The sequence below is a fragment of the Ochotona princeps genome, chromosome 15, assembly GCF_030435755.1.
Source record: "Ochotona princeps isolate mOchPri1 chromosome 15, mOchPri1.hap1, whole genome shotgun sequence".
Taxonomy (NCBI): Eukaryota; Metazoa; Chordata; class Mammalia; order Lagomorpha; family Ochotonidae; genus Ochotona; species Ochotona princeps.
In genome coordinates, this window is record NC_080846.1 from 33,397,420 (window position 1) to 33,419,599 (window position 22,180).

The 22,180-nt window shown below is 38.3% G+C and overlaps 1 protein-coding gene across 1 annotated transcript in view; it reads left to right on the plus strand.

Annotated features, from left to right (window-relative positions):
* The window catches only part of OTOGL (otogelin like), a 134,053-nt gene that overhangs the window by 26,724 nt on the left and 85,149 nt on the right, over positions 1-22,180 (plus strand). Inside the window, exons 12-23 of the mRNA XM_058673670.1 lie at positions 1,130-1,236; positions 1,432-1,557; positions 2,588-2,696; positions 4,293-4,339; positions 4,836-4,981; positions 6,661-6,784; positions 8,478-8,655; positions 13,694-13,818; positions 16,276-16,485; positions 18,178-18,343; positions 18,974-19,048; positions 21,836-21,888. Of these exons, the coding sequence (XP_058529653.1) occupies positions 1,130-1,236; positions 1,432-1,557; positions 2,588-2,696; positions 4,293-4,339; positions 4,836-4,981; positions 6,661-6,784; positions 8,478-8,655; positions 13,694-13,818; positions 16,276-16,485; positions 18,178-18,343; positions 18,974-19,048; positions 21,836-21,888 (1,466 nt within the window). The remainder of the gene's footprint in view (positions 1-1,129; positions 1,237-1,431; positions 1,558-2,587; positions 2,697-4,292; positions 4,340-4,835; positions 4,982-6,660; positions 6,785-8,477; positions 8,656-13,693; positions 13,819-16,275; positions 16,486-18,177; positions 18,344-18,973; positions 19,049-21,835; positions 21,889-22,180) is intronic.

The window sequence follows — 22,180 nt, forward strand, 5'->3', positions numbered from 1 at the left end:
TTTGTGTCTGGATTGGATTGAAAAACAAGTTGTATTGCCTTGGCGTGAACCTGTGAATTTTATTGGTAACTTGGTAATCTCCTGAAGGAACTGATATCTCTCGTAGGAAACTGGGAGCGCTTCTTAAGTGATTGAAGGAAAAAATAATTAGAGATTATTTACTCTTGGCAGTGTAATAAAAGTAACTGGCTTTAAAGGTGTAAGCTTGAAAGTCAAAATGTTCTTTTAGATCTTAAATGCTATGTATTTAATCATTCCAAAATGCTTTGAAATTTTATTACAAGGATTGTTGAGGACTCAAAATATTTTTTCGTGCCACAGAGTTTTGATAATGGTTTTATCTGAACAGGTGAACAATTAAGGGTATAATAATTTGGAATTAATTCTCATATTTGTTGCTTTTGTTGAGATAGAATTTTATCTGTTCATGGGATTTATTATTTTTTCTAAAAAAGAGTTATATATTCAAAAGGGAAAGTTATAGGGAGTGATAGAGGGAGCAGTAGTAGAAGATAATTCCATCCAATGGTTCACTCCCCAAATGGCTGCCATGGCCAGAGCTAGGTTCATTCAAAGCTCGGAGCCAAAAGCCAGAAGCTTCACCCTAGTCTCGCATGCCAAGTGCAGGGGCCCAAGTAGACACATTAGCAGGGAGCTAGATTGGAAGTGGAAAAGCCAGGGTTTGAGTTGACACCCATATGAGATGCTGACACCACAGACATGTGGCCTTACCTATTGAGCCACACATACCAACAAATTACTATTATCCTAAAGGTCTTGAATGCAATGTGTACAGCAGCAACAAAAATATATGAAGAATTTGGGGAAATATTTCATAATTTAGATAGAATTTTTTTCCAGTATGTTCATCCCCTGACTCAAATGAAGGGTGGCCAAATTATTCAAAGACATTGATGAAGACAATATATCTAGGTTTGTTTAACCTGCTTGCCATGTATTTGTGCTTTTTACATTATTGTTCCAAATAAGACATGAGAGGTACACACGTTAATATCATTTAATACTAGAATATTCACTACACAATCAGCATTTTTAGGCATGAAGCTCAAAGGTGGAGTTCATGTTGGTATTTGCTGCATGAATCTTGCTCCATCTTTTCACTTTCCAGAACTGATGATGATGAAACCTACTGTCGGGCAGCCACTGAGTATGCCAGAGCCTGTTCGCATGCTGGCTATCCCATTCAAGACTGGAGAGAGGACTTCTCAGCATGCAGTATGTTCCATATTTCCCAAATCCTGTGTGTTTCAGTTGCTTTTATCGTATAGCTCATAACTTATTCTATTACTCAAAACTAATGTAATGCAAGGATTTTCCTTGAGGTGATTGTATTTATAAACGTGCATACTCTCAGAAACACTTTTTTGAAAGTTGGATAAAATTGGCATAGCTTTTGTTTGTCCATTTCAGCTGATAAATGTGATGATAGTTTTGTCCACCGGGATTGCATTAGTTGTTGTCCACCCACCTGTACGTTTGAGAAGCAGTGCCTGGGGAGCAACCTCCATTGTCTTGATGGCTGTTACTGCCCCGATGGTAAGTGCTTAGTGAAGAATCCATGGCTGACCTCACAAACACTAGCACCCAGCAATCTGAGGATGGGAAGTTACTTGTGACAATTCTTTGGCTCTCTTCATATGTAGTGATTTACATATTTCCATTTTAAAGATAAAAACTAATTTGAAAAAAAAGCCTTCACCTTTTTCTAGTACAAGATTGCAGTGAAATATAACTTAGGATAGAGATGAGCTTTAAAATTAGAAATGACTGCTCCTCTGATTACATTTATAAAGAATACTGAGAATTTACTTAAAGCTTTTATTTTTACAGACCAAAAAGAATAGACGCCCAGACATGTTAAGCCACCTACTTAATGTGTGTTATACTTAATACGAATGAGAGTTACTTGAAGCCAGATCTGTTGACCTAGTCCGTTGTTGTGTGGCATTGTGGCAAACCTTACCAGTCTTGATCTGTTTATTACTAGTCAATGACAAGATAAAAAATTTGCTCCAGACTATAAATCCATGTGTTATGACTTAAGTCAATTCTTTTCTTCTATAAAACCTGAATGAAAAAGAAATTCAGCTGAATGAAGCAGTGTGTTGAATGACAAGGTTGATTTAAGTTCTGCTTAAACTTCCTTCACTTGTCAGAGAGAAGCAGTGAACACCATCCTATAGGATTAGTCTTTCGAGTGCCCTGCAATACTGCCGAGCTCTGTTGCTGTGTGACAACAGCAATAAATCTCTGTCATTTTGCAGAGAGCTGACACTAAACAATAAACTTTGTCCCGCTTGGTTTGTTCTTATTTTGTGTGGTGCACCTTGAGTTTCTGATGGAAAATTATGGGATAAGAAAGTTGAAAACTGCAGAAAAGACCCATGTCATGTAGCTATTGATTGAGACATTTCAGTCTGTCAGCAAGTTCCTTAAAGTAAAAGACATTTGTACCTCCAGTTCCTAATGCAAGAAGCTTTTTAACAAATGCTGAGTGAATGTTTATATTCAACTAATATAGTATTATTTCCCTTGCCATGATTTAATACACATTTATCTTTAATAGGACTTATAATGGAAAATGGAACTTGCATCTCCTTGGAAAATTGCCCGTGCACTTTTCATGGATTAGCTTATTCAGTTGGTTCAAAAATTGAACAAGAATGTACTGAATGGTATGTGATTATTGAATAGTCAATTATTTCTTTGTCCGTGACTAGTTATGACTTGATCATGGCAAATGTTTTTAGGGATTTATTTCTTATTTATTTCTCTCAAAAACTCTGAGACATGGTTTGCACGCCATTTCACATTTGTGGAGAGATAGCTATGTTTCCTTTGACTATGTAATTCTTTTTGGTTATTAATTGTTTCATTTATATAAGGTGAAAAAATTTCATATATTTCATAATACATTAAACTTAGGAGCACAGTGATCCTTCCTGCCCTGCCCATCCCCTTGCGTTCATTTCTTGTCTCTCCTCCCCCTTTCTTGGTATCTTCTTTTAAAAAAAAATATACACTGACATGCTTTTGGTTTACTTCGCAATCATAGACTTAATACTCCACTAGGTAAGAAATCCAACAAGTAGCAAGAAGGGAAAAATACACTATTCCTCAAGAATATTGTCAAAGACTAGAAACAATAATTAGAAAAACATAGAATATAGAAAAAAATATATATATATTTGTATTCTGTGCTTTAGGTATTGCAGATCAGGGAAAGCATGGTATTCATCTTTTGGAGATTGGCTTAACTCACTAATGTTACTTCTTTTGGTTAATTCAATGAAGTTTACCATCAATGTTGCATTTTCTGTCTGTTGATAGTCATTAATTTGCATTCGCTTTTATTCTACTAGTTTATGTGTTTCCATCCTTCCACACTGAGTACTTTAAATGGTGGCCCTTTCTATTACTATTTTTTTAAACATGGGTAGAAATAGTTAGAATTTTCCTTTTAAATTATGTTAATATATGGGCAAATATGCAATCTTTCCACTAGGGTCCTAAATAGAACAAAGGTCTACACATCTTTAAGCTCTTTTCTTTTTGGTAGTAGTATGTATTTGCAAAAGGCATTCAGATCACTAACTGTTCTCAGGTGCTACAAGGACCCTGATGGTGTCCTGCGAAACTCAGGGACGGTGGTGGAGGGCAGCATTCATCTTACATAGAGGACATCTCTCTCTTTAGTGTCTGATGATCCTTATCTTCTGTGGTTTTTAAGTGTAACATACAGCAGATAATAATTGGGTGCTAGTCAGCAACTGAAATCATCATTCAAACTTATGTAGAGATACTTTTTTTTTTTTTAAAGATTTATTCATTCTATTACAGCCAGATATACAGAGAGGAGGAGAGACAGAGAGGAATATCTTCCGTCCGATGATTCACTCCCCAAGTGAGCCGCAACGGGTCGATGCGCTGATCCGATGCCGGGAACCTGGAACCTCTTCCTGGTCTCCCACGCGGGTGCAGGGTCCCAATGCATTGGGCCATCCTCAACTGCTTTCCTAGGCCACAAGCAGGGAGCTGGATGGGAAGTGGAGCTGCCGGGATTAGAACCAGCGCCCATATGGGATCCTGGGGCTTTCAAGGCGAGGACTTTAGCCGCTAGGCCACGCCGCCAGGCCCATGTAGAGATACTTTTAAGTGGAAGTATTACAAGTCTATAAAAATGACCTTTTTGCTATGTTGTTCAATAAGCTGATGTCAACATTAATAGTTTCTCTAAGTCAGCGGACTAATATTTCTATCATTTCATTTAGTGTATGTGTTGGTGGAGTTTGGAACTGTACTGAACATGACTGTCCAGGTAATTAAAAAAATTATTTTGAAGAAATATTTTAATATTCTTTAAATTATGAAGGAAAGTAACATTGACACCTCACATATATCATGGAAAGTAGTAATCTATAAATTCAGGTATTCAGTGGATAAATAAGATATCGAATAAATGATAGCTTTCAGCAGTCAACTTAGTAAGGTTTATTAAAATAGCATGAATATTATGAAGCTTAGATAATTTATAGAAGTGATTTTATAAGCTTTAAATAAAACTGACTAATTAATTTAGTATAAATAGCCAAACCAGTAAGTTTTAAATGCTTCCTTTTGGTGTTCTTTAGGTTATTTATCCTAATTGACCTCTTGTCTTTTGAGAATTAACATAATTTATTCTTTCACTTTTTCCTTCCCTATATCTATCTCTTTTTCTTCTTCTCTGCTTCTCTGTCTCCTCCACTTTTCTCTCCTCCATCTCCTCCTCATTCCCTTCTTCTTTTTCTCTTTCTCTGTTTCTTTTTTGATAGTTCAATGCTCTGTTGTGGGTGATTCTCATTTTACCACCTTTGATGGGCGACATTACTCATTTCTTGGCATGTGTCAGTACATCCTTGTGAAAGGAACGGGAAAAGATAAATTCACAATTACCTTACAGAAAGCTCCCTGTGAACAGGTAAGGAAGAGATCTCAAAATGGCCATAGCAATGTTCTGTTTTTAAAACTTGAACTTCATGCCCAGTTTAAGAATTGCATCATGAATTGATGTATTTTCCTCAAGACTAAAACAACGTTGAAAATTAAGATGCATCATGTATTAGTGTTTACATGCTGTGTCTTGGTTTAAGAGATATTAAAATGTGAAAACGTTCATATTAGATAAAATGCTATACATTTAATCGCATTTTCTTTATTTTAAAATGGTATTTGTGCATATAGTTTTTTTGAGTTTTAATTGTAACTTTTAAATTTACTTCCAAACCAGGAATTTTTTAAAAATGAATTTTTTTTTGAAAAAATTATTTATTTCTATTTGAAAGGCAGATTTACAAAGAGGAGAGGCAGAGAAAACTTTGGCTTGCTACTTTACTCCCCAAATGGCCACAGTGGCAGGAGTTTAGTCAATCTGAAGCTAGGAACCAGGAGCCTCATCCAGGTCTCCCACATAGGAGCAGGAGCCCAAGGATTGGGCCATGCTCTGCTGCTTTCTCATGCCACAAGCAGGGGGCTGAATCAGAAGTATATACTAACTGGTGCCCATATGGACCCATATGGAATGCTGGTATTTCCCATGAAGGATTTGCCTGTTAAAATACCTACCAGATCTAAAGATAAACTACTTTAAACGTTTTATTTATTTTTTGAAAGGCAACATTTTATGTAGGGGTGTGTGTAGAGAAAGACAAAGAGAAAGACAAAGAGAGAGATTTTCCATTTGCTGATTCACTTCCCCAAAGGGTGAGCCTGACAAAATAAAGAAGAGGCAAGAATTCCATATGGGTCTCCCAGATGGGTGACAGTGGCCTAAGCACTTGGATCATTTTTCACTGGGTTCCCAGTTGCATTAATGGGGAGCTGAATAGGAAGTGGAGCAGGCAAGGTTTGAATCAGCACCAGTAAGGGGTGCCAGTGGTGCAAATGGTGGTTTAACTGACTGTGTTACAAAACCAGACACAGAAAAGATGACTTTCAGTTGTAATAAATGGATAGCATATCATTCTACACAGATATGATTAATTTCTTAACATACTGGAATTTTAATTTTGGCTCTTTTCTCAAAATAGTATGTCAGTAACTTGCAAATAAATAAACCCAGATCTTTCATTTATCTCTGTGTAAATCAAAATCAAACTTTTGCCAAACTCTTTAATTTTCCAGTATTTACCTCAATATAAAGTAGTTGTTTACAGAAAAAATTCTGAAATAATCTGCTTTCTTTCCAGTTTATTTTGTGATATAAGTTAGCTTTCTATAAAGATTCCTAATTCTTTTTTATTTTAATTCAAAAACTGCTAATTTCTAACAAAGCAACATACTTGGAGAGCTATTTCAACTATGTGCTATAGATGAAACAATGACTAAATTCAATTATTTAATATTCTGAATGAACTATGTCTATGTATATGATATAAACACTATAGGGAGTTGTATTTTATTTGAAGTGGGCTATAAAACAAAGCAGAGGATACAATAGCTGTATAATTACCCAACCTCTGCTCACATCTTCTGTAAAGCACTCATGTCTTATGCTCACTTGCTACTCGTTCCTCAATGTCTCTCTCCTTTCCTTTTCCCACCTTTTATATCTCTTGTTATTTATCTTTTCACTTATAATTTGACTGGTTTTTTTTGCAGAATCTTGGCTTGATCTGCCTTCAGTCTATAACTCTAATTCTGGAGGATGATTTTAACAAACAAGTGACTCTCAGTAGGGGAGGACAAATCCTCACCAGCCCCAATCAAGGCTTCAGTCTAAAAGGTAAGAATCAATGCTCATGGTGCACTTTCTTTGCTTGAGCAACAATAGCAAACATGAAGCACATGATATGTTGTTGAACATTTGAAACAGGAATTTGCAGAGTGCAGAACATGACAAAGTGTTCCAGGCAGGTCAGGGAGGTGTCAAACTGTGCACTGCCCTATTGAGAACTATATCCCCTTAGATATTGTAGTGGCTTGAAGCGGGTAAGTGGAAACTATCAAGAGTTGAGCTTAGGTAAAAAGGCAGGTAAGACAAGGGAAACCTTATGAATGGGACATGATGCACAGTGATGTCATGGCAATGCCTATTTCTGGCTGTATCCCAGCACAGTTGTTAATGACATGCTCTTTAAATCCCAGAAGCATTCTGATTTTTTGCAACAAATGACCTGCTCATGCTACTCAGATGTCATCCTAAGGAAATTGAACTTGATATGAAATTGAATATGAAGTTGCCATTGTTTGACCATTTTGTGTATCAAGATGATAATCTCATATGGTTCAACTGAATAAATGATGAGTTTCTAAGATGTGACTTTTCTGTAAACTATTTTGACAGCAGTGCAAATGTGATTTTAAGAGCTACTAGACAGGAGACAGGGACAGCAGTTCAGATATTATAAAGTAGGGCGGGCAAGGAAGGAGGAAGAGCTGTTCTGAGCAGTGACACTAAACCTGGAAAGAAGACTGAAAAAACAGCTAGAGAAAAGGTGACCTGAAGCTGGGGATAGATTATACTGTTTTGATTAGAGAGACACCATGAATGAACACGAATGGTTCTCAGATTTCTGGCTTTGCTGACCAGAATCATGGCAGAGATTGTGTTAAAGTAACAGAATAGTAACTCTTGTGATAGAAAAAGCAAAAATTTTTTTAGAAAACAATTTTTTTTTTGCAAGGCAGAGTGTCAGAGAAGTGAAAGGGGGAGACAGGGAGGGAGGGAGACAGAGTGAACAAGAGAGAAATCTTCCTTCTTGTTCACTCCATAAGTGACAGGTGCAAGAAACCCCATAGATGTATCCCAAGAGGCCTGAACAATTGGGCCACTATCATCTGCCTGCAGCACATTGGCAGGAAGTTGAGGAATCAGGACTCAAACTGTCGCTTGGATATGGGATGTGGGTATTACAGGTAACTCCTTAGCCTCCTGCACCACAGCACCAGTCCCCCAATACTCAGTTATGAGTTAACACAAATTTTGTGCTCCTACAAGTGTCTTATGAAGTGTCTTATCTAGTGCTCCAATTCTCCCCTCACATTTATTTTTTGCTGATATTCTCAAGGAAATGGGGATCTTTTGAGAAAAATATCAATGCATTATTGAATAATTTTAGTTGTATTAAAAATTTACACACACACACAAACTATCACATAGTCAAGAAAGGCGTTAGATTCTAAGTGCACAGGGACTCTGCCCCTCTTTTTGGGTTCTTGCCAACTGAGCTTGGATCTGACAACTTGTTAAAAATATCTCCTGGAGACCTATGGCAGAGAGAGAAGAGGAATAGGAGGTGGTGAAATAAGACATCCACGATGTGACAAAATTGGAGCTGGAGCTAAGGCCAGGACTGTGCACCTTCCTCACCAGACACCCCAACATCGTGGTGGAAGAGTACCAGTTCTGTATGCTGACGTTTCACGTTAGTGCCTGTGAACTGCAAACATGATTTCTGTGTGCTGTTTTCCTGCAGGAATTGTTGAAATTCAGACTCTGTCATCCTTATTTATCCTTCTAAAAACCACATTTGGCTTAAGGATACTGTTTGCTGTAGATGGCGAAAGAATTTATATTCAGCTCACTAGTGCATGGAAAAGAAGGACGTTGGGTCTGTGTGGCACTTTCAATGGGAATATTAGGGACGATTTTCTGTAAGTATGATTTCTGCGTAGCTAACTAACTTTAATGATATAATTTAGAATATAAATTCATTAAAAATGTTTATTCTGTTACGAATAGCCTAGCAGTTACTGTTCCAAAAGCCTCACAGAATCATCATACTTAAATTATGCAGCAATTCCTTGATTAGTATCTTGGTTTTATAACAAATAAAATAACCAAGTCCAAAGTATCAGATAAATTACTGAAGGTCACCAAACTGCCATACAATAATGCTAGGCTTTGAGTTTAGGTAGTTTGCTTTCTGTATGTGGATCAACTACTTACTGCCTGTTATTTTCTCTCTCTCTAAAGAAGCTAATATTTTACTTTTGAAAACTTGAAGTTTTAAAAATATATATTTAGTTATTAGAAAGGTAGAATCAGAGAGGAAAAAAATAAAAACTGATAAAAAGAGAGATTTCTTTCATCCACTGGTTCTCTCTCCAAATGGCCAAAAGGCGGGATCTGGACCAGGAGAAAGCCAGGAGCCTAGAGCTCTGTCCAGGTCTCCCATGTGGATAGCAGGGGCACAAGCCTTTAGGCTGCCCTCTACTGCTTTAACACTTGTATTAGCAGGGAGCTGGATCAGAAATGGAGCAGCCAGGACATAATCTGAAGCCAGTATGGGATGTTGGCATTGCAGATGGTTGGCTTAACCTGAAATCCTAGCCCTAGAATCTGTGGCTAAAAAAACATTACTTGAATATCATTTTGCATTAGTTGCTGTAAACTGTACTTTAAAATATTGATATCATTTGATAGTAATGACACCCGTTAAGCGATATTTTTCCATATAAATTAATTAGATTGTGTTGTTTAACTTTTATTGTAAGAAATGCAATGAAATATATTTGTACTCAGTGTGTTTGAAAAGTACTTCAACTACATTGGAAAAATTCAATGTGTAATTTAATGTAAATATTTTGAACACTTGCTCTTTTAAAATTATTTTTGTTTATCTTTAGTTTATAACTGAGTCAATATAGCTTATAGATGCAACTATATAACAATGATATTACCTCCCACCATCCTTTGCTTTCCACCCTCTTGTTCTTCTTCCCTTCCTCCCTTCCTCCCTTCCCTATGCCTCGTCTTCCTTTCTTCCATTTTTTGACATAACATTTTCAGTTTACATTATGGTCAAGGACTTACCTCTCCACTAAACAAAGATAAAGTTTAGTGGGAATATATGCAAGGGCTAAGTGATAGTCAAATGAAAGATGACCATTTAACCTATATAAAGTCAAATTTGAAGAAATCAGAGTAGACTGTAATAATGCATGATGCTTAATTGTTGGTTTGTCACGTTACAAAACTGTATGTGCAGCAATACTGACATACGTGGGAATTTCTTTGTTTTCTGATATCTTCTGTTAATTTTAGCTCACACATACAGTATTTGTGAACAAGCATTGTGAAAATGCAGTATTTGTCTTTCTATGTCTGTCATATTTCACTCAACGTGATGTCCTCCAGTTGCATCCATTTTGATGCAAATGGTAGAATTTCATTCTCTTATAATTCAATAATATCCTGTTGTATAATATGCACCGTATTTTCTTGATCCATTCATCAGATGTTGGGTGCCTTAACCGTAGTTGATTTCAAATTTTGGCAGTTGTGAAAATGCTGTTGTAAACATGGTGTTGCATATATATTCTGTGATACTATGTGTTCGTGTTTTTGAGTGTATTCCCAGTAGTGTGCCTGCTACATCATATGGCAAAACTATATGTGTCCCCCCCACCCGTGATCTCCCTACAAAACTGCAAGGAGGGCCCGGCGGCGTGGCCTAGCGGCTAAAAGTCCTCGCCTTGAAAGCCCCGGGATCCCATATGGGCGCCGGCTCTAATCCCAGCAGCTCCACTTCCCATCCAGCTCCCTGCTTGTGGCCTGGGAAAGCAGTTGGGGACGGCCCAAAGCTTTGGGACCCTGCACCCGTGTGGGAGACCCGGAAGAGGTTCGAGGTTCCAGGTTCCCGGCATCGGATTGGCGCGCACCGTCCCGTTGCAGCTCACTTGGGGAGTGAAACATCAGATGGAAGATCTTCCTCTCTGTCTCTCCTCCTCTGTGTATATCCGGCTTTCCAATAATAATAAAATCTTTAAAAAAAAAAAACTGCAAGGAGTTTGAGAATTAAGATAATGTCTTCAGTCTTTGCATTCTTTTTTTTAAAGATTTATTTGTCTTTATTGGAAATAAAGATTTACAAAGGAAAGGAGATATAAAGATCTGTCCACTGGTTCACTCTCCAAGAGGCCACACTGGCTGGAGCTGAACTCCAATCCGGTTGCGCCCTGACCCAGGACCAGGAGCCGAGAGCCAGGGTCTTCTTTCTTGTCTCCCGTGTGGATGCAGCATCTAAAGGCTTTGGATCATTCTCTGCTGCTTTGCCAGGCCACAAGCAGGGAGCTGGATGGGAAGTGGAGCAGCTGGGACATGCACCAGCACCCATATGGGGTCTTGGTGCATGCAAAGCAAGGATTTAGCCATTGCTCTGGGTCTGATACTTGCAATCTTAGGAGCAAGCACAGACCCTTCCGTAGGGTGCACAAACAGTCGAATTGAACTGAACTGAAGTTTTAGTGGGAGTATCAGGAACAGAATTTTGATTGACAATGAGAATTACCATTTAAAATTTTTTAAATGTAACAATGTATTTTATCTTCTATGTGATCAATTTGTCTTTCTGTATTTTTGTTTTCTTTAATTCCAGGAAAGAATATTGATATCTTTATCACATCTGTGAGTTAGAAACTTAGTTAAGCCAAGACATTCAGGAAAGACATTTAGCTTCCCTTCTCTTCCTTGTGTGTCCTAGAGGGTTAGTTGTCAGTGTTTAACAGATGGCAAGTCTGTCTGCCACCTCCTAAGGCAACATATCCTCCAGGAATCAACAGGATTGCTTAAAAAGAATTGCAGGATAATATTGCAGAATCAGAAATAACTTTGAAATATTGTTTTGCTTTCCAACTAAGTCATTGCAATTCTTGCCTTCACAAAGACTGACATGAATCTAACCAATAGAATGTAGTGGAAAATATTAATTACTTGAGAATTTATCTTGTGTGCTGTGTTATTTGATGGAGTATGTTATGTCAGTCAATCATAGTAATCTGAAAATTTCTTTAATAAAATAAAACCTAAGTAAATAAATAGAGCTACATTTTTGTCCTGTTTTGTTTTTTTAAGAGAACTAAGTAAAATTGAGAGTCAAGCTCTTTGTTCTTGGGAACCCTGACTGTACTCAGTTTCTGATCTGGTTTATTGTCCATTGGAGATGGGAAGGGACAAGGGAAAGAAAAGAATGAGAAGAAAAACCTTTTGCAAGTCACAACATGTCTTTGGGTTTCAGTTTTTTCATTTGAGCAAATGAAAATTTTGCATTGGATGTTTGTTATACTTACGCATAGTTCTTGGATGGCTTGATGTTGAGGAATAAAATAAAGAGAAAAGAGTAGGAAAGGATACATTTTGTGAAATGGACTGTGCAGCCTCTTTTTTTTCCTTCTTTCTTGGTTGTACAGTTGAGGAATTGTTGAGTTGAAGGTTACTGTGCTAAATTACAACAAAAACTGTGACTCCACAGGGCACGGGGGGAGCTGAGAGAAAGCCTACTCTTCTATTAGGCCATGTTGTAATAACACCCTCTGGGCTTGTAGTATAGACTAGCACTTCCTACTGGAAACATGATCCTATTTGATTTCCTAAGTATTTTTGGTTTTGTTCTATAAACTGTCCAATAGAGACTGTCACTTCGTAAATGTTGCCTGATGAAGCATTGCATATTCTTCTAAAAGGTCAGTTTATTTGAATGGCGAGTTACAGGGAGAAAGGGAACAAAAATAAATTTTAAAATCCAGGAGCAGGAAACTCCATCTGGGTTGCCTAAGCACTTTGGCATACATTGCCTCCCAGGGGCATAAGCAGGAAACTACATTTAAAAAATGAAATAACCAGGACTTGAAACCAGCACTCTCCCAGGTGTGTCCCAAGCAGCAGCCTACCAAGCAGTTGTACCATAATACCATCCTGTGTATTTTTGTTTATCTCCTCATTTTTGTTTTGTTTGCTTTGTTATAATGGAAGCTCATTTTAGGCATCAAAATGGAAATTGAGATGTTGGACCAAAAGTCCAGAGTATTACTTGGAATATTTCTCTTTGTCTTGACACGATAATGTAATACCCACTCCCTACATCTCCATACACACCTTAAACTATACATTGTAAAGTTTTGGATGTGTTAATGCTTTTTTAAACTTTTATTTTAAATTTTAAATTTTATGGTGCAATTTTGTATACTCTGGGATTTCCCTCCCCCTAATTCCCACCCTCCGCCTGATTTTCCCCATTTTGTCGCAACAGTACATTCCTTCATTAGGAGTTACAATTCCATCAGTCTGCTATTTAGGTGTGCCTTGACATTGCACTTAATGAAATGGAATATTTGTTTTTATTAATTACATTTCATTATGTGACACAGTTTTATAGGCACTGGAATTCCTTTGCCTTTTAAAGCAAAATGGCACCCAATTCGGCTCTAGGAGGCAGAATGAGCTGTGAAATCTGTACTGCCCATCTGGGACCTGCTGCTGCTGTGTCTCTGCTCCTGATTAAATCAAACAGACCAGCAGGATGGGCAGTTCTTTGTCTGGGTTCACCTCCAGAGCTACCGGTAATCATCCCTTCTCACTTTGTTGCTGGTAGAGTTCTGGCTGCTGCTGCAAATCAGACTGCCGTTCGTTGAATGCCACTGGGGTATTGGTCGCTGCAACACCACATCGTTGTGTCCGCTGCTTTCCTGTGTCTGTCAGTCTCCAGGTGCCGCTCTGCTGTTGTTCTGTCCTCTCCTGTGTCCTGGAATGTGCCCTCTCTGCTTCACACTGGCTAATGTTTCTCTGTTTAAATGTGTCTCTACCCTATTCCGCTATCTTGATTCCAAAACTATTCTATTATTTTAAAATTTGAAGAATGAGTGAATGAAGTGAATGCGAGACACTAAGGTAAATGTCATCTTTGCTTTCTAGCTCTCCATCCGGCATGATAGAAGGAACCCCACAGCTTCATGCAAATGCATGGAGAGTTTCTACTACTTGCTTTGCACCTGTGCATGTCCCAGTGGTTGACCCCTGTAACATTAATCAACAGAACAGTAAGTCTACCTTTCTATGCATAAACTTAAGTAGAAATTACCTATATTAATAATTTTTTTAAAAATTAGTGATTTTTCATTATGATAAATTAATGCTATTTCTTATGAAACCTGTCTATTATTGTGCCTTTGCTTGTAACACTTTGTTTTAAAAAGATAAAATAATAAAAAATAATATAAAAATATGAATTCACTACTTTATATTCATCAACGTATTTACTTTGGGTGTTTAGTTTTTTTTTATTCCTAAATGTGTGTTAGCATTTCAGAGACGTCAGAGTCTTCAAATCCTAAAGGAAAATGATCTGGAAATACTCTATTAATGTTATCATATTCCTGGCATGTTCAACTTTAATTCCATAAAACGACAATTCAGTAATTGCAGTCATATTATAGTACCTACTAACAGGAAATATATATATAGTTTTATAAGTAGGCAGCCAGTGATCCAAGAATGACTTTGTTTCATTGAGTGGGTAATAATTTGAGATGGTCAGACTCGAGAGTTCCAATCTGCAATAACAGTACAAGAGGATTCTGTTATCAGAGAGTTTTTCTATTAGTTTTATTTTACTAGTAAGAATGCAAATTAATCTTAATGCTGCTTTTTTTAAAATTTAAGCAAAGTTTGAAAGTTGAAGATTGTCCACCTTTTTGATTATTTTTCCTATTCAAGAGTACAAGATTGAGTCTTTTGATGTCTGTGATGTATTGCTTTGCAGGGTTGAAACATGAGTGAGAACTCTCATTTAACAAGACTTTCCTCCATTCTGTCTCCAACTTCAGCTAACCTAACTTCCTTTCAATTACCTTTGTGCAGTACGTTTGTAACTTTTTCATTTTCTCTTGAAAACAGAGTATCTGTATTTATATTTAAAAGCATGTAAAAGTAGAAGTAGAGTTCAACTGATAAATATAGTTTCCCACTAGTTGCTTCTGTAGTTAACTCATGGTCTTATGTCATTTGCATAATTTTTAACCCAATGATGTGTCTGTGTTGTATATCTAGATAGTATCCTTTCTTGAATTGTGATTAAAATAGTCAAGTGGATAATTGCAGAATTATCCCCCAAGGAAAGGAAAATAAACAGACAAGAGTCAGTAGCCAATCAGGATTCTGAAAGATATGTTTCACAAAGATATTCTTGAGTAACTTTATTTATTATCTGTGGAGACACAAAGATTTTAAGGGACATAACGAAAACCTCTTTGTGTATAACTATCCTTTCAGGATTTTTGGAGTTGAGATCTGCATGCTAATAGTATGCTGCTGTAGTCTCAATCATTTTTTTTCCCACACACATATAAACCAATGCAAACATGTACTTGCAATGAATTATCACATTTCCTTACAAATATACATTTGTAATTCTAAAAATAAAAGAAATTCATTAACTCTTAGGCAGTCAAAAAACCCTTCAGATTTCTAACTGCCAATCTTTAGGTCTTTCAAAGATAATGAAAATGCAAAGATTGATGAATTTTGTGGGAAAACCAGTAATAACCCAGAACAGCTACATCAAAGAACCATGGGATATAGATTATTTTATAAGCTTATCATGTTATTTTTCTGAAGGATTACATCTGCAAAATTGACAACTGAAATATTCTACCTCCCAAATGATATGATAGTTATGTATCATGACCTTTGGTACATGTTCTAGACCCTAACTTGTGCTTTCTTTTCCTTCCTCCTTGCATTGATAGATCCACTTATCAGACATTGTACTCCTAATATTTGCCAGAAATTATACATTTTCTAGACACTGAATGCAATAAGTATGTAACATCCACAGCATTACCACTCACCTCATAGAATGCATTGAAATGAAATGATTCCCAGTCCTTCTTGGACCTCAATTTCCATCACATCAACAATGTGTAATTACTTTGAATGTGTGTAGATGTTTGGGTATAAACCTCGTAATATCCCCCCAGTTAATCAAGATGGATATCCAAAGATGTTGCTCAGGTAATGAGGTGACAGAGGCAGCTGCTTCTTTCAAACCTCTGATACTCAACTTACTCATGTTGTTTAAATACAACTACTTTTTGTTGTTTTTTGCACAAAATGGATTATGTGAGGATGTATTATATAATGTTAAAAATATAACAAAATATGGTATAAAAATATGGCAAAAATGATATAAAAAGTGGCTCCACTTCCTATCTAGCTCCCTGTGTTTATGGTCTGGGGAAGCAGTAGAGGACGGCCTAAGATCTTGGGACCCTACACCCGTGTGGGAAGCCCATAGGAAGCTCCTGGCTGCTGCCTCCAGATCAGCTCAGCTCTGGCCTTTGCAGCCACTTGAGGAGTGAACAAGTGGACGGAAGATCTTCCTCTCTGCCTGCCCTTCTCTCTGTGTATCTGATTTTCCAATTACAAACTAAATACATCTTTAAAAAAAACTTGATATCTGGACTCATGAGTTGTTAATGGACTTCTTTGTCTGTCAGTTGGATATGCAGCACACTGTGATGTCATCCACCAGGAGCTCTTTGCTCCTTGCCATGCCTACATCAGCCCTGGGTTGTACTATCAGCTGTGCCGCCACGATGCATGCAAGTGTGGAAGTGCCTGCCTGTGCAATGCTCTTTCTCATTATGCCTACCTCTGTGCCCAGCGTGGTATTCCTATTGATTTCAGAGCTCAGATTTCATTCTGTGGTGAGTATGATGGCACAATTGAGAAATATCAGTTACCCTTTGGAGGTTCGTTTGTTTGTATTAGTGCATTTTTTAAATATAAAAGGTTAATATTGCATGTAAGTGACTTGACTTTTTAAAAAATAATGTACACACACGAGAAAACAAGTGAATACTGTTTTTAGTTAGTGGTATGTTAGATAAGACTCAACAACTTTTGACTAATTTTGTTATTAGCAAAATTAGAGTGTAAATGTATGGTTTGAAATATTCAACAGAAATATTTTCAGGCTTGGTGTAATGGCCTACTGGCTAAATCCTCACCTTGCATGCCTGGGATCCTGTATGAGTGCAAGTTGGTATCCCAGCCGCTCCACTTCGCTTCCAGATTCCTACTTGTGGCCTGGGAAAGCAGTGGAAGATGGCCAAGACCTAAGGACCCTGCACCTGTGTAGGAGACCCAGAGGAAGCTCCTGGCTTCTGGCTTCAGATTGGCTCAGTTCTGGCCGTTGTGGCCACTTGAGTGTGAACCAATGGACAGAAGACTTTTTTTGTCTCTCCCTGTAAATCTGCCTTTCCAATAAAAAATAAATCTTAAAAAAATATTTTCCCTTTAAGAAATCTAAATAATTCTTATCAGGGAAATGCCGTACTTCAATATTGCAAAGTAAGGAATCAAACAGTATGTGACCAGTTCTCTTGCAGTGAAATAGATACATAAGGTCAAAGACAATTATTATTTCAAGTTGTCATGCATGCTGGGTTGTTTCCTGTGTGCTTTAAGTTTTGTCAGTTAATTTTTGTCAGGATACCTCCTCTCCATTAAAGTGTTTTGCGACCTAAGTTGCTGTACTGCCTAACACCCCCAGTGGTTTCATAAAGCTTTTGCCAGGTACTTCAGGTGTGTCACTTGTCAGTGTTGGCAACTTGATTTCTGAGCTTTGACTTTCTAAGACAAAAATAGTATGAATGTAAAGTTTTTTTTTTTAAAGATTTATTTATTTTATTACAGCCAGATATACACAGAGGAGGAGGAGAGACAGAGAGGAAGATCTTCCGTCCGATGATTCACTCCCCAAGTGAGCTGCAACGGGCCGGTGCGCGCCGATCCGAAGCCGGGAACCTGGAACCTCTTCCGGGTCTCCCACATGGGTGCAGGGTTCCAATGCATTGGGCCATCCTCGACTGCTTTCCCAGGCCACAAGCAGGCAGCTGGATGGGAAGTGGAGCAGCTGGGATTAGAGCCGGTGCCCATATGGGATCCTGGGGCTTTTAAGGCGAGGACTTTTAGCCACTAGGCCATGCCACCGGGCCCGAATGTAAAGTTTTATAATTTTATATGCTAAGTCTGTGCAGAGTATCAGTCTAGGCTTTTGTGTTTTTTTGGAGGTAACTGTTTATCACAGACTTGGTAGGTAAAGCACCTTTCCTGCCATCTACCAGCTGCTTTTTTCTTGTGTAGCCAGTTGGCAAGCCATAACCCTTAGGACCTGCTATGCTTTTATAAATAAAATGATTATGATCATATCTACTTGCTCTGTCTTGGGAACCGATTTATTTATTTGCTTAGTTCTGGTTTTAAAATTGTTTAACGTTCCATGTTTATTGATGTAAAGAGATTTTCCATTTTGTGACATGTGCTTGTCATGGAGCTCTTGGCAAGCATGTCCTGTGCGCTTGGGGGCTGTTGTCAAGGTGTGCTGCTGTCCTCAGCTGTCGTGTGCCAGAAAGGGATGCTGTACCATCTCTGCTCCTCGTTCTGCCGCCACTCCTGCACTTCTCTCTCCTCCCTGGAGCAGTGTAATGATGACTGCGCTGAAGGCTGTAATTGTCCCGAAGGCAAATTCTATGAAGACACACTTAACTTTTGTGTGCCCATGTAAGTCACAGAAATGGATGGACAACATCCAATGTTTACTTCTGTTTCTTCATACCAGTTAGAGGAGACATCGTGCTAGATTTTAAAAATATTTTGCACTTATTTGTTTTGAATTTTTTAAACTCTCACCATGTTCAGAGAGAAAGCTGAGGAACCAACTGGTTAATCTTGAACTTTTATTGCTACTTGTTTTTAGCCATATCCAAGTCAATACTGTGTATGCTTTACTGCCATGTGTATGGCAGGTAAAGATGTATGCTTTACTACGATGTGGTGAATTTTAGTAGCCAGATAATAATGTCTGTCAGCGCTCAGGCAAAAATTGTTGTTGTCCTCCACAGAAGGCTGAATGACGGATCAGATGTGTTTCTCTGAAGTGCATCCAGTGCCTTTTCTTGTGACCAGTTTGTGAGTTGTATTTTAGGAGACGAAATCTGAAGCTACACAAGGATACACACTGAGACAGTTCTTATTATTTGTATAACAGGACTTCATCTGAACTCAGAATGTTGCACCTGTGGAATTGCCGCACCACAACCATTTCAGAGCATAGAAGTTCCTTAGATTTTAGTGGTTTCTGTAAATTTTATATCCTGTTTGCCTGACTGAACCTTTTATTCCCCCTTGCAGATCTCAATGCAGGTGTCATTATAGGGGCAGCGTCTATCAACCAGGAGAGCTCATTCCCACCCCCACAGGCTTATGGTAGGTTTCAGTGAAGGCGGTTGTCCATGGAAGATGATACATGTGCTAATAAATTTTTTTTTTACAAAATCAGTGTGCTGAAATGTGACTGCTGTAGCTATTTATTTACATATTTCTTTGGAAGACAAGAAAGTAGAGACACAGAGACGGAGAGAGATAGAGGAAGACAGAATACCCTTTCCGGCTCACTCCCCAAGTGTCTGTGATGCTGAGGCTGAGGCAGGACAAAGCTGAGAGAGAAACTTGGTCCAAGTCTCCCGTGTGGGTGTCAGGGATCCGACTACTGGGCCAACAGAGCCTGCCAGAACACCCAGTAAGAGGAAACTCAAATCATCAATTGACATTCCAAATGTCGTTTTAATTGCTATGTCAAATGCCTACCATGACATGTATAATGAAAAAAAATTAAGTGACATAGCCTTTAAATTATGTTCTGACTGCATTATGTTATTTAAACATGGGATGCCTAAGTCTTGTATTTATCATGAATGCGTATGTTATAAAGTCCTTTGATGGGCTATGGTTTTTAGAAATGAAGGATAAAATGGATTACTGAAGAGTTTTAGTTTTGCGATTTCTCATCTGACTAAAATAATAAGTAATTTCAAAGCAGATTTCAATACACATAGAATTTACTCATGAAAAAAACTCTCATTTTAGTGATTTCCTGTTTAAAATGCAGCATGTCTGTACTGTGGATTGAGTTTCCATTTATCCTTAGACAGCTCCTAAAGTGTTTCTTGTAGTTGTACCACAGGTACCCGCAGATAGTAATAGTCAGTAGATAATAGTAGTGATGAGAATATTTAGCCAGTCAGTGCACCTTCTATTGTCTGGCAACATTCTGTTTTATATCTATTATGAAAATATTCGTGTGTAACCCTAAGAGATAAGTGCTTTAGGCCACTTCACTCCTGTGGAAAAATGAGGCACAGGTGGCCAAGCAACTGGAAAATAAAGCTGGCGGCATTTACTCCCAGGCAGCCTCGCTCCACAGTGCTTGCTCTGTGGCCAACTTTGCTCCTCAGCTTGTTGTGTATTGATAGCAGTGTGTGTGTGTGTGTGTGTGAGTGTGTGTGTGTGTGTGTGTGTGTGTGTGTAGGCTTAGCTTACTCTTATCCTTGTCTCTGTCCTCCCACCCCAGCACCAACCAGACAAGGCATACAGCTCTTTGCTTGTACTGCTTTCCATACAGTTTCTGAAGCCAGCAACCTGGTGTGCAGTTTCGACTCCTTCCTCCTGCTTCCAGTGTTGCCAGCCAAGAAATTCTCAACGTGAATTCCGTTTTCTATGTGTAGTTGAGATCTAGTGCTCCCTTCCCGTGGCCAGTGCCTTTGACATGTCTCCCTTGAATCTTTGTACAAGTTTTCTTGCCTCTGGACTTAGTCTCCTTTCGCTTGTCAAGGTATTCTATCTCTTCCAAGTTTAATAAAATTAAATCCAATTATTTACTTAGCAAAACCAAAGTAACTTCCCTTCTTTGGTGGGAAAGTTAAACAAATGAAAGTATTTGTTTGTTACAAGCAACCTGTGTCCCAGAGTACATATGCTATGGAAAGACTGCATTTGTGCCCTGAGCCCTGTCTGTTTCTGCACCTCTAAACGTCATTCTGGCAGTCAGCGATGCGCAGGCTCATTTTTCATCCTTTGAGTCCCTGATGCATGAATCACCTTGTGTATCTGCGCTCACACTCTAGTCCAGAGTTGAAGGAAAAAGTCTTCCGAGTTTTTGAGGAGTGGTGTCTTATTCCCTATCATACATTCCTCTGAGACTTTCAAGGCAAATTTGCCTGTATGTGTTTTTTACTTTGTATCTGGCTTGTTAAAATCTGGTTTCCAAGAAAGGTATTGACTCTGTCTTCAACATTACAGCTTGGATGATTTTTCTATACTCAAATTAGCCGTAGAATCGCCTGCTTTGTTTAAAGTTTCCAAAGACCCATAGAACATTGATCCAGAACTTCCCAGCAGGAATGACATTTCTAACATGTACCTTACATAATCTCATTTTTCTTCAAAAGTGCTCTAATTATGCCTGCTGTGACTGCCTACATGTCCATTACAAACAGATTTTAAAATACTGTTCTTTGTGTGTCTTTTTTTTTCTTTTCTAAAGTTTATTTATTTGATAGGCAGAAACAGAGAAAGAGGGGGAGAGAGGAAGGGGGCAGAAAGGAAGACAGTGAGATCTCCTCTATTATCCACTAGTTTATTCTTTGAATGCTTGCAACAGGAAGGGCTGGGCCAGGCCAAAGCCAGGAGGCTGGAGTTACCTGAGTCTCCTGCGTGAAAGTTAAGGACCCACGTATTTGTGCCATCACCTGCTGCTTCCCACACAGTAGCAGGAATCTGGCATGAGCAAGGGAAGTGAGACTCAGACCCAGGCAACTTAAAATAGAATGCAGGCATGGCAAACAATGCCTTCCCCACTATGCTAAATGCCTGCCACTCTGTGTTATTTCCGTCTTTTAAAGTGTTTCTATGTTGTGTGTGTCACACTTCATAAACTGTCCTTAATTCTGTTAGGGTATAAGCACTTAATTAAAGCTTACTAATTTTTGTCTTTGAATTCCCATCCCTATCATAATACCTTACACATATAGACGTTTGATAAAATTGTGTTGAGCTGAAATAACTTTTTAATTTGGATTTAAGGCAGTGACTTCTTTGTTAAACAGTCAAGGAAAATGATACATGCATTTTATCCAATAAATTCTTTCATGTTAGATTATTATTGAAATATAGGGGAAAAAATCATGACTCGTGTTCATAAACTGTTTCTTCTAGCCAGTGTTCAAATGGGACTGTAGAATGCGATGAATCAGCAACGCCCTCTGCTGGTAAGTGCCAGATAAATCCTTTCCTGTGCAATGTGGCTCTAACACTGCTCCCAGTGCTCCTGGTGGAGGCATCAGTTCCACAGCATCCCTGCCGGTGTATGTGGACAAAGACTGGGGATATTTCTCAACAAGCTGATCCAATGCTTGCTAACTTGTACCCCATTGAGAATGATGGTATTTGTAGGACTGTTTGGAGCCAACATGTAAGGGCAGCCCAGGTGCAGAGCTCAGAGATGCTGCCCACCCCTAGTACGCCCTCAGCTTCTACAATGGGCCTCATCCAAATCCTGAA